Source organism: Oryctolagus cuniculus, chromosome X (genome assembly GCF_964237555.1).
Source record: "Oryctolagus cuniculus chromosome X, mOryCun1.1, whole genome shotgun sequence".
Taxonomy (NCBI): Eukaryota; Metazoa; Chordata; class Mammalia; order Lagomorpha; family Leporidae; genus Oryctolagus; species Oryctolagus cuniculus.
Genome location: NC_091453.1, coordinates 85,700,959 through 85,713,536, shown reverse-complemented (window position 1 = coordinate 85,713,536; position 12,578 = coordinate 85,700,959). Strand labels below are relative to the sequence as shown.

Genomic DNA, 12,578 nt, shown 5'->3' with positions numbered 1-12,578 from the left:
TTTAAATCTTCTTAATTTCTTTTAGATATTTTGTAGTTTTCAGTGTACAAGTCTTATTCTTGTTAAATTCATACCTAAGCGTTTTGTTCACTTTGATGCTATTATAAATAAAATTGTTTCCTAATTTCACTTTCAGATTGTTCATTGCTAGTGTATAAAATACATTTGATATTTGTGTATTGAACTGTATCCTGTGCTTGTCTATTAGTTCCTATAGTTTATTAGTGGATTCCTTGGAGTTTTCTAGCTACAAGGTCATGTCATCTGCAGATAGAGATGGTTTTACTTTTTCCTTTCCAATATGAATGTCTTAGATTTCATTTTATTTCCTAATTGCTCTTGCTATAATTTCCAGTGTTGAATCAAACTGATGAGAATAGCTATTCTATACATGGTGTTTCCTGATCTTGGGAGGAAGACCTTCAATCTTTCATGTATGATAATAGGTATGTCAGTATGATGTTAGCTAGGAGTTTTTAATAGATAAACATGATTGTGTTCAGGAAGATCCCTTTTAGTTCTAATTTGTTTAGTGTTTTATCATGAAAGAGTTTTGAGTTTTGTCAAATGTTTTTCTGCATCTATTGAGATAACCATGCAGTTTTTGTCCTGTCTTCTGTTAAAATCATTTACATTAGTTGATTTTGGGTGGTAAACCAAAAATTTACCCACTTGGTCATGGTGCATAACTTTTTTAAATATTGATTTTCTTATTTGCAAGGCAGAGTTAGAGAGAGAGAGAGAGAAATCATTCTTCCATCTGCTGTTTCACTCCCCAGATGGCTGCAATGGTGGGGCTGGGCCAGCCTTAAGCCAGCAGCTCCATCCTAGTCTCTGCCTTAGGTGCCAGGGGCCCAAGCATTTGGGTCGTCATTCACTGCTTTCCCAAGTGCATTAACAGGGAGTGGGATCAGAAGCAGAGCAGAATGGACTTGAACTGATGCTAATATGGGATGCTAGCATCAAAGGCGCTGGTTTAACCTGCTGCACCACAATGAGAGTCCCTGTATAATTTTTTAAAAAAATATCTATTTGAAAGGCAAAGTTACAAAGAGAGAGGAAGAAACAGACACAGAGAGAGAATCTTCCATCCACTGTCTCACCCCTCAAATGGCCACAACAACTGGAACTGGGCCAGTCCAAAGCCAGGAGCCAGGAGCTTCATCCAGGTCTCCCATGTGGGTGGCAGGAGCCCAGCTACTTGGGCCATCATCTACTGCCTTCCAAGCACATTATGCGGAAGCTAGTCTGGAAGTGGAACAGCCAGGACACAAACCGACATTCACATGGGATGCTGGCATTGCAAGCAGTGGTTTAACCTGTTGTACCACCTCTCTGGTCCCTAACTTTTTTTATAGGCTGCTGGATTCAGTTTGCTAGTATTTTGTTGAGGAACTTTATGCCTATATTCATAAGAGATAATGGTCTATAGTTTTCTTGTATGTCTTTGTCTGGTTTTGATATCAAGGTAATAGAGAGAGTTGAGAAGTGTTCTCTCTTCCATTTTTGGAAGGTTTGAGAAGAATTGATATAAATGCTTGTTGAGCATTTGGTAGAATACACCAGTGAAGCCATCTGGACCTTGGCTATTTTTTTTAATAGTGGGTACATGGGGGCTGTTAATTACTAATTCAGTTCCTTTTTCTGTTATTGGCCTATTCAGATTTTCTGTACTCCTGAATCAGTTCCTTTTTTAAGATTATTTATTTATTTGAGAGGTAGAGTTACAGATAGAGAGAGGAAGAGACAGAGAAAAAGGTCTTCCATCCACTGGTTCACTCCCCAAATGGCCATGACAGCCAGAGCTGGGCCAATCCAAAGTCAGGTGCCAGGAGATTCTTCCGGGTCTCCCATGCAGGTGCAGGGACCCAAGCACTTGGACCATCTTCTACTGCTTTCCCAGGCCATAGCAAGGAGCTAGATCAGAAGAAGAGCAGCTGGGACACAAACCAGAGCCCATACAGGATGTACCACAGGTGGAGGCCTAGCCTATTTTGCCACAGGGCCAGCTCTGAATCAGTTCAAGTAGGTTGTATATTTCTAAGAATTTGTTCATATCATCTAGCTTATCGAATTTGTTGGCACAAAAATTCATATTCCCTTATTCCATATTTGTGTAGTCAGTTGTGATGTCCCTTATTCATTCCTGATTTTAGTAATTGAGTTTTCTCTCTTTTGCTTAGTCTAGCTAAAGGTTTATTCATTTTTTAAAGATTTATTATTATTTATGTATTTATTTGAAAGTCAGAGTTACGCAGAGAGTGGAGAGGCAGAGAGAGAGAGAGAGAGAGAGAGATCTTCCATCCGCTGGTTCACTCCCCAGTTGGCCGCAACGGCCAGAGCTGCGCCGATCTGAAGCCAGGAGCCAGGAGCTTCCTCCTGGTCTCTCACGCAGATGCAGGGGCTCAAGGACTCGGGCCATCTTTTACTGCTTTCCCAGGCCATAGCAGAGAGCTGGATTAGAAGAGGAGCAGCTGGGTCTCGAACTGGCGCCCATATGGGATGTCGGTGCTTCAGGCCAGGGCGTTAACCCGCTGCACCACAGCGCCAGCCCCAGGTTTATTCATTTTGATATTTTCAAGGGACCAACTTTTTGCTTCATTGATTTCCTTTTTTTTTTCTGTCCTCTATACTATTTCTTTCCTTCTGCTTCCTTTGGGTTTAGTTCATACTTCTTTCTCTGATTTTTTTGGGTGGAAGTTTAGGTTATTTTGGTGAAATCTTTCTTCTTTTTTTAATTGAGGCATTTATAGCTCTAAATTTCTCTTCTAAGAATTTACCCTAGTTACATTCCGTAGATTTTTATATATTGTATCTTCATTTTCATTCATCTCAATATATTTTCCCATTTCTCTTGTGATTTATCCTTTAGTTCATTGGTTGTTTAGAAGTGCATTCATTTCCTCAAATTTGTGAATTTCCTAAACTTCCTTTTGTTGTTCATGTCTAATTTAAGTCCATTGTGCTCAGGAAACACACTTTGTGTGATTTTTATCCCTTTTAAATTTATTGTGGCTTGTTTTATGACCTAATATATGGTTTATCTAGAATAACGTTCCATGTGCATTTGAGCAAAATGGATGTTCTTCTGCCATTAGGTGGAGTGTTCCACGGACTTGTGTTAGCTCTAGTTGGTTTATAATATTGTTCAGGTCCTTCATTTCCCTGTTGATCTTCTGCTTAGTTGTTTTATCCACTATAGAAAGTGAGATGTTAAAGTCTATGACTTTTATTGTTGTATTGTCTATTTCTCCCTTCAATTCTGTCTGTTTTTGTTTTCGTATTTGGGGATGGGCCTCTGTTGTTAGAGGCCAGTGCTGTGTTTTTGCCATAGCTGTGAGCTCTAGTGAAAGGCAGTAATGGAACGTTGACTCTATCAAAGTGGAGTTAAAGTTCTTTTGAAGTCATGTTTGCCAGCATCATGACCACCAAGATGAGCTATAGGGTAATGGTTAAAACTGTGGGTTTGGGGGACTGGCATTGTGGTGCAGTGGGTTAAGCTGCTGCAATGCCAGCATCTCATATTGGAGTGCTGGTTTGAGTCCCAGCTGCTCTGCTGCTGATCCAGCTCCTTGATAATGTGCCTGGGAAGGCAGCTGAAGATGACCCAAATCCTTGAGCTCCCATGTCAGAGACTAGGATGAAGTTCCTGGCTCCTAGCTCCTGGCTCCTGGCTTCAGCCTGGGCCAGACCTGGTTCTTGCTGCTACTTGGGGAGTGAATCAGCAGATGGAAGATCCCTCTGTCACTCTGCCTTTCAAATAAATAAATAAATCTTAAAAAAAAAAAAAAAAAACATGGGTTCACACTTGTATTCAAGTTCGTACTGTCACTTCAGTCTTGGATCTGTTTCTTCCTCTCTGAAATGATGATAAAACCTACCTCATTGGGTTATTGTGATGATTAAATGAACCTAGGTTAGTGCTGAGAGCAAAGTGAATTGCCATTGTCTGAGTTTATTCTCAGATAACATGGGGAGGGTCTCCCAAAATACAGTAAGATAGAGAAGCAATTCAGAGATTAAGTATTTGCTATGCATGGTTCTCAGATGGACACACCTACCATCATTAAGAGCTGCTTATAAGAGGATTTGTGCCACGTGTCTGCATGGAAAGCAGGGCTGGCCCTGCACGAATCTAGAAAAGTGATAAGATTTGAAGAATTATCACTTCTCGTCTTTTGGCTAAGATCAAGTGTAGATTAGAAGAATTAGCAGACTGCTCCCTTACATGCAGAGCAGGCCCTGTCTCCAGTACTCCTGACACATTCAGATAGCCAGGATTGTACTAGGAAAGCCTATTCTTGTAGGGTGCCTCCATGGCCTTTCTCTTTGAAATGCAAACTCTTCGTCTTTGCATGTAGCCTGCTTGACGCTTTTGCACCGAAGCCTTAGCGACTTGTCAGATTTAGTTCCTTCGCCTAGAAGAGATCCAAGATCACTGAAGAGAAACAGAGCACTGGCAGCCGGAAAGGCTCTGAAAGGGGTGGGGGGACAGGAGCAGCGACCGTTCCAAAGGGGGCATAAAACAAGTCACACCTCTTTAAGTAGATTTACAGCTGACTTTCAGAGAAGGTACACCCGTGTAAGGCTCCAGCTGGGCCGAGATACCAAGGTGTTTGTCACACCTGACCACGTGCCTTCCCCCGGAGGCGGAAGCGATGGGGCCACCAGCAGCTCGGGCTGTTAGGTTCTCCTCCCTCGGCTCTCAAGGCCAGCTAGTAGTGCTTTCTCTTGGTCCCTGTCACCCAGCTGTGCTGCAGGGACAAGGGCCAGATGCCAAGGGAGCTCAGCCACAATCCTCAGCTCCAGGGCTCATCTGTTGATTCTCTTTCTGGGTTTAGATTACATGCACAGCGCCAACCGCCCTGTCACTGGGGGCCACCTGGGGAAAAAGGAGAGTAGTTATGTGGGCAGCGTGGGCACCAGCCCCAGGAAGTCGAGCCGCTGCACGCCCTCGCCTGCCGACTCTGAGCTTGTCAGCTTCTGCTACCTCCACATGCGGGAACAAAGGAAGGAGCCGGAAAGCCGGGCGGATGTCAACGAGAACTTAATGTTCTTCGAGGAGACCAGGCCCAGGACCAAGTCTGACCCCACATCCAAAAGCTCTGGCCAAGGTTACGAGGTGGTCCCTGATGACTTTGATGCAGCCAGCCTAGACCACGAGCCTTGTGCCAGCAGGGCCCGGTCTTACACCTTGGACAATTCCCTTGGGGCCGAAGCCCTGAATTTCTACTGTGACTCTTGCAAAGCCAAACTCCAAGAGCAGCTGGGCCCTCGCAAAGGTGGGAGGCCTGGCTCCTCTCGTGACAACATGGTAGACTTGATGTCCCTCCCACCACCTGGGAGTGAGGAAGAAGAGGAGGAGGAAGATGAGACAACTTCTCTGTTGCCTGCCATTGCTGCCCCACCCCCAGGTTTCCGAGACAACAGCTCTGATGAGGATGACCCCAAGCGCCGAGCTGTCCAGAGCCAGGAGCAGGGACGCCACCTGCGTGGGCTTCTGTACGATGAGATACCAGTGACATTGATTGACAGCGTGCAGACGCGGACAGTCCGAGATCATGCCCAGGAGCTGGATGATGCCTTGGTGTCCACTCTGCAGGCTCTGGAAGCCCTGGCTGCTTCAGAGGACGGACCGCACCCCCCACCCCCACAGACTGCAGGTAACAGGCCGTTCCTCCTCCCTCTTGCCTCCCCTTCCTTCTTCTGGCCAGGAAGGGCCAGCAGGTGACACTGCTTTCTCCCAAGCAGATCTCCAAGCCACTGTGGTGTGTCGGGCAGTGGATGGGCCTTAGGTAGTTCAGGTGGGGTCAACAGAGCAACGATGCTGTGGCAGAGGCTGGCTCTCAGCTCTAACTAGAGCACCAGCTCCCTCCATTCCTTGTCTTTGGAAATGTCTTGCAGATGGATCCCAGGGACTGGGGCCATGACAGCCACGGAGCCAGACAGGATGCAGCAGCAGAGGAAAATTGTGAGAGATATAGAAGACAGGCAAAGAACATCAGCATGCACATGATTGGAAGAAAAACAAAACAGCCAACTATCCGTCTAGTCACCTGGGATCAGGGAGCCAAGAGCCATCACTGCTCAGGGTTGAGGTCTTTATTCTGCCTAGGAGCATGGGTCAGATGCACCTGAATCGTGGTTTCTTCACTCACTGTCAGTGTGACCTTTGACAAGGCCCTTACTTCCTCTGAACCTCACTTGGGTCATCTTAAATGGGTTTGATAACAATAATCATGTCACAGAGGGTTCTGGTGAGGATTAAATGAGATCATTCCTGCAAAGCACTTCAGCGCTGCCTAGCACACAGTAAGGACTCAGAAAACTATTGTTAAGCATCACCTGCTAGGAGAACCATGCAACATGCATGCTCTTCCCTGCTCTAGACATACGTACATCCATCTGTCTCCTAGACAAATGCACATGTCACACATGTACCCATAGTCACACTTATGTACATCCGTGCGCATACATCTTTTCTAAAAAGGAGATCAGTAACCAGCATCAGCAAAGAAACAGGAAGGAAGGACTATGAGGAGGAGTGTGAGGGCAGGGGAAGTGTGGGCAGAGAGTTGAAGGGACTGGGGCTGGAAGCAGCCTGCCTTTTCTGCATGTGAGGGCGCCCTTGGTGTTGGGCAGCCCCCTTGTGTCAGGCCCCCAGGGCCGCCATTCCTCCTTGTTCAGCGTCTGGAGCTCCAAAGCACCAGCTGCTCCCAGGCTCAAGGCCCGAAAACAAGCTCCGCTTAAATGGCCTCAGCTGCAAGGACTCTGGGTGGGCCTGGCCAGATGAGGGGGGGACCTCTCTTTGCCAGCCCCTTCAGGACAATTAGCAAAAATTTCCTAGCTGTTGAATCTAAAAATAGCATTGATTAGCATGTTGGTTTGCATGTAATTTGCATGGTAATTCACCACCAAACTGTCCGGATCTTCTCTTTGCCTCTCTTGTTTTCTCTTTTGGATTCCAGCCTCTCATACCCTTTCTCCCAGCTTGCCTTTCTTTGTCCCTCCAGCCAACTCCTCCCACACTCAGCCCTGCACCTCCCTTGGGCCTGCCTGGCTTTCCCCAGCTTGAAAAAAGTGCTCACTGACCCTGGCCTCCAGGACGTCTCTGCCGCTGATTGGAAAGGCACTTGAAGTCAGTTCAGTGTAACAGGTGCCCTCCCTGTTCCTCCAGGTCTGATTGTGCTGGCCACAATTACTCCTGAATCCTCGCTGGACTCGGGCCATGAGACCAACTCTTCGGAGCTCACTGACATGTCGGAGATGATGTCGGCCATGAAGCAGCACCAGAACACCACCTACTTTCTGGCCCAGCACCTCAACAAGGAGAGCCTCCTTTCCCGCAAGGACCTGCCCTTCCGAATCCAGAGCTGTGCCGCCCAGGCCGTTCTCACGGCCCCTTACTCACTCGGACGCCCGGATCCCAACCCATCCCTGCAGCCAGCTGTCACGGGCCAGAGTCCCGGTCCCCCTGGCGCTCGGCGGAAGCTGCCCCAGTCAGAGGCCCAGGCGCAGGGAGAGCGAACATACTCCCTGGCGGTGCACCCCGCCCTGTCCCCGCAGCTAAGTGAGCAGAAGAATCTGAGCCTGCTGTCCCCAGTCCCTGAGGACCAAGGGCCTGGCCACGGTAGGGCGGGTTTGGAGATGTCCCGGAGGGCACCCACACCATCCCTCAGTGACGAGCAGGTCTCAGAGCTGAGGGAGAAACTGCCCAAGGAGCTCAGGTTGAGCCCCAAGCTTATCCTGGACCCCAAAGGCAGTGTGGCCCCAGCCATCATCTCAGCCGCCCTGCAACAGGTAGTTCACAGCAAGAGTCTGGCCAGCCCTGGCGGGGCCTTGGGAAACACCCCTAGCAGGGAGGAGAGAAGGCTGGAGGACAGCACAGGGAGGCCGGAGGTCAGCAGGGCAAGGGCAGACGTTGGCATGGGGAGTGGCAATGCCAATAAGAATCTGAAGTTCCACGTGAGCCCCAGCGCCGCAGAGGTCTCGCGCAGTTCCCAGCAGCAGCTTGGCCCGGAGGTGTCTCCCAGCGCCAGAGCACCCGCAGGCAGCCGGGCTGATGGCCCCCACCTCTCCCCGCCAGAAGACAGGATGCCTGTTCAGAGTTACCCTTCCAAAAGCTATCTTCTGCGAGCAAGTCGAGAATCGGTGGGCAAGCCAGCTGCAGGGGAGGGGGCGGGCAAGGGCGGGTCAGAGGGTACCAAGCCTGCCCTGCACAAACAGGGCACTGCCTCCAGCCAGGGTGACCGGGGGCAATTGGAGAGCACACCCAAAAGCAGCAAGCTCGAGGAGACCAGTCTGGTGCCCCAGGCTGGCTACCCCGTGGCTCTGCAGAGCCCCAGCTGCCAGCCGCGAAGCCACAGCCCCAGCTGCCAGCCCCGGGGTCCCAGCCCCAGCAGCCAGTCTCGAGGCCAGAGCCCCAGCTGCCAGCCTCGAGGCCAGAGCCCACTGAGGCCTCCGGCCGCCAGCCGGCAAGTGAGCACCATGCCCTCCAGGAAGCTTGAAACGACCCTGGACGGAGCCCACTCAGCCTCTGAAGGCCCCACAAAGCCCAAGTCATCCCGAGGTCCTTTCCGGCTCCGGAGTTTATTCTCTGCCACCTTCCCAACCCGCCAGAAGAAGGAGACGGACGAGCGGCAGGCCCAGCTGCAGAAGGTCAAGCAGTATGAGCTTGAGTTTCTCGAAGAACTCCTAAAGCCACCAAGCCAGGGGGAGCTGCCAGGCACTGAGTACCTGCAGCCACCAGCGCCTGGCCGCTGCAGTTGCCAGCTACGCAGCAGCCCCGTGCAGCAGGGACCTGGCATGTCCCGTGAGCAGAGGCGCAGCTGCGACTGCAAACGCATCTGCCGGGGTGGCCGGCCACAGGCCGCCCAGTTGCCAGTGCCTCCTGGCCTTCGGGGGAGGGAAAGGGACAGGGTCCCCCCGACCCAGAAGCAGCCGGAGGCTGGACCGGGCTTGAGCCTCAGCAGCCCCATCAACGTCCGGCGGATCCGCTCCACCAGCCTAGAATCCCGCGAGTGTCGATCGGACCCTGAGAGTGGCGTTTCATGCCTGACCACGTGTGCCTCAGGGGGCGAGTGTCTGGGAGCGCCCAACTACAGGAAACTGATGCGCCGCTACAGTATTAGTGAGCTGGACCAGGGTGACAGGGCCTCGCTGACCTCGGACGTGTACCCGCACCCACCGCTAGGCGCGCTGCCCAGGGAGGTCAAGGAGATAGAGGCAGGCCTCCCCCTGGGTGTGCCTCCCAAAAGCAAGCCTCTGGAGTCACCCACCCTGGGAGACCCCTCGTATGTCCAGGTTACCCCTGAGACCAAAGGCCCCAGACAGATGGCCGTGTTCTCACTGCCAGAGGAGGTGTACCGCAAGTCAGCCGAGCTGGACGAGGACAGCGAGAGCAGCAAGTGCTGCTCCATCCGCTACTGCTTCTACTACCGCAAGTGCGACATGGCCGACGACGCGAGTGACGGCAAAGACGAGCTCTCCTACTCCATTCCCATGAAGATTCTGCCCGGCATGAAGTTGGACGAGCAGGTGGTGCCTGTGGTGAGCAGGACCCTGCAGGTACTGGACGCTGCCACCTGCAGCAGCCCCGAGGCTGCTCGCACCCAGGAGATTGACCTTCGGGTGTCCACCTTCGAGGGGAGCCTGGCCAAGATCAACGCCCTGCGGGCCCATGCCTATGGCCTCCCCGACGGCTTCCTGGCTGCCCGCCTGGACACCAATGAGCTGCTGACGGTCCTGCGGCAGTGTGTGGCCAGCCCTGAGGCCCGCGCCCCCAAGCCCTATGTCTCACAGATCTCTGAGTACAAGCTCGAGCTAGCTCTCAAGTTCAAGGAGCTCCGGGCCTCCTGCCGCCGCGTGGCCAACGTGGACAAGAGCCCAACCCACATGCTCGCAGCCATCACAGGCAGCTTCCAGGTGCTGAGCAGTCTCATCGAGACCTTTGTGCGGCTGGTGTTCATCGTGCGCTCTGAGGCCCAGCGCCAAGAGCTGCTGGCCAAGGTGGAAGAAGTGGTGAGGAACTACACGTTCCTGCTGCGCGCGGCTGAGGAGTCCACAGCCCGGAACCTCAACCAGCAGCAGCAGCAGCAGCAACAGCAGCAGCAGCAGCAGCAGCAGCAGCAGGTGGCAGCTGCCACGGGGACAGCCACAGGGCACCCACCAGGCTCCCCATCTTCGGCGACTGTTATGAGCACATTCACCCGCTCCTTAAAAACCCTGATTAAGTAGGGCATCTGCCTAGGCCCAGCCCCCTCCCCAGGTTTGAGCTTTGTGGTCCTTGCATCTTGTGCTGAGTGTGTGTATCTGCTGGGCCAGTCAGGGTCCAAGAGCCCATCACTTTCCTGGGGAGGGAAAACTCCCTGGATTGAGGCTCTCTCTAAGGGCTGCAGGCCCAGCTGCCGCCCTGGGTGTTCTCAGCCCTTCTCTGGCCTCTGGGCGTCACTGTGAGGGCAAAGGCCCTTGGTCACCATGCCCACCACAGAGCTCTCTGTTTTCTCTCTTCTCCGGAGCTGAGAGATGACAGCAGTCTCACTTCCTGCTCTGTGCTGGGCGCCGGGAGTCAGGACCTGAGCTCTTGCTGGCATCTGCTCTCTCTGCAGGGAGCAGTGACAGTAGCATCAGGCCACAGCCCCGAGCCAGAGTGGGGTGGGGGCGGGGGGAGGCATGGGGCGCTCGGTCCAGATGTGCCCGCCCACCACCCTGGGCTCACACTCGCCTGGCAGGAGCCACCCCCAAGGGCCTGTGCCCGGGTGGGTCGTTGGCAGAAAAAAGCCCCTCCGCAGGCTGTCTGCAGCCAGCCCAATAGGCTGGCAGCCTCGGAACCCTCGCCCACCCACCCCGGGTCCAGTAGCTCCACACCAGCCATCCCCAAAGTGCCCTGCCCCTCACTGGTGGGCAGGGCAGCTCAGTCCACTAGGGAGCAAGCCTCTGGGATCAGCCCACTTGTTTTGGGTCCGGTACCTGGTGAAAATGTCTGCTCTGGGGATACCTAGTGCAGGCCTTGAGCCCGCCTGGCACAGCCCGGCCCAGCACAGGGGCTGTGGCTGCAGGGCGTGTGGCTCCCCTGTCAACATCTCTCTAGCAGACAGACTGTCCTTAGGAGTTTGACTTAGCTATGGATTGGGGTGGGGGGTGGGGGGGAGGGGGCACGGGGAGGGGGGTGGTGATGACTATATCTTAAACTTCTGGAAGCTAGCGTGATATGTTAATCCTGAGTATATGCTTTGGCTGTGTATTGACCCTGTGGATTTGTCTCTCTAAGAAAAGAAGCTGAGCGCCTTACCCGGTGCAATCCTGCACCTCTCTCTCCCTCTCCGGAGCCATCTGGAAGGGAAGTCACACTGGTTAGCATCCTCCTTACCACACATCTAGTGCCGCCGCCGCTGCCACCACTGCCGCCACCGCCGCCGCTGCCACCTCCACCTCCCCCACCACCCTCCCCCCACAACCTTCCTGGGAGTGAAGACACGGAGTCCCTACCAATTGCCCCCTTGTAGGGAACAAAGAAAGCCAATGTTTCTTCTGTATAGATTGCTTCTCGTCCGCCTCTCCGCATCTCCCTGTGTCGCTCGCCCTCATGCCCCGCCTCTTTCATCATTCCCTGAGAGGCCCATGGGACACCTCCCATTCTCACATGAGTTTTATAAAAATGTCCACTGTGCTTAACCCCTACCCATCCTTGGTAACCCCGAAGTGCAATAAAGCCCCCTCCCCCCACCGAGTGGTAAGTCCTGGCCAGGACGAGGGGGCTCTTTCTGCAAAGGCCAGCCCCCTCTTCCTTGCCTCTCCTCCCACAGGACCAAGTCGTTTCCTGGGCCAGAGATGCAGCCAGTGGGGAGCCCCTCCCCCACGACCACTGCCAGCCAGAATGCTGGCATGGTCTTCCTCTTCTCCCAACTTCTTGATCCTGCACCTTCGCCACTCGCACCCGCCTGTGTCATCCCACCGCCACCCTTCACCTCTCCCTTAGCCTCATGGAGAGGAAACATTTTCTAATGTCTGTATATAGTATATATACTACATAAAATATATAAATTATATATATATACTAATTTATGTCTTGTTTTTCAAACAAGAATGATTAAATCTATTCACCTGACTATCCCAATACGTCTTTGCGGTGCCTCTCTGTGTGTGTCTTTGTGTCCTTAAATTGTCGATTGGTCACTGCCCTTTGAGCACCCGCCCCCAGGCCTCTGCTCACAGGTACCTGGGCCCCAGTGGGTTATGAGAGCTAAGGACCAGGCTCCTACCAAGTCCCCAATGTACAAGCAATCTCCTTTGCGCCTCTTAGAAGCCTGCTGTTTGTCATGGGAGTTGGACATTGTCTAGTCCTTTCTCTTAACACTGGGTCCCCCTGGCCCACCTGGCCACCATGGCTGTTGGGGGTAGGCAAAAGCATAATGTGCTCCATGCCACATGCACCAATGGCCTGGGAGCTAGGAGACAGGGTTTCCAGCCAGCCCTCAGCTGGGATTGGGAAATGGGACCTTTCCCTCTGAAACACATCCGGTTGTCACCTGCCTACCTCATAGTGTAGTTAACAAATCCCTTGCAATCACCTCTGACAG

The 12,578-nt window shown here is 52.5% G+C and overlaps 1 protein-coding gene across 7 annotated transcripts in view; it reads left to right on the top strand.

The window, feature by feature from the left end:
• The window catches only part of FRMPD3 (FERM and PDZ domain containing 3), a 146,352-nt gene extending 134,243 nt beyond the window's left edge, over positions 1–12,109 (top strand). For 6 of the 7 annotated variants that reach the window (XM_070067469.1, XM_070067468.1, XM_070067470.1 and 3 more), the window contains 2 exons: positions 4,842–5,663; positions 7,178–12,109. In XM_070067469.1, the coding sequence (XP_069923570.1) occupies positions 4,842–5,663; positions 7,178–10,236 (3,881 nt within the window). In that variant the 3' untranslated portion in view covers positions 10,237–12,109. The remainder of the gene's footprint in view (positions 1–4,841; positions 5,664–7,177) is intronic. The other variant, XM_070067474.1, reaches the window with a different exon arrangement.
• Positions 12,110–12,578: the final 469 nt, after the last annotated feature.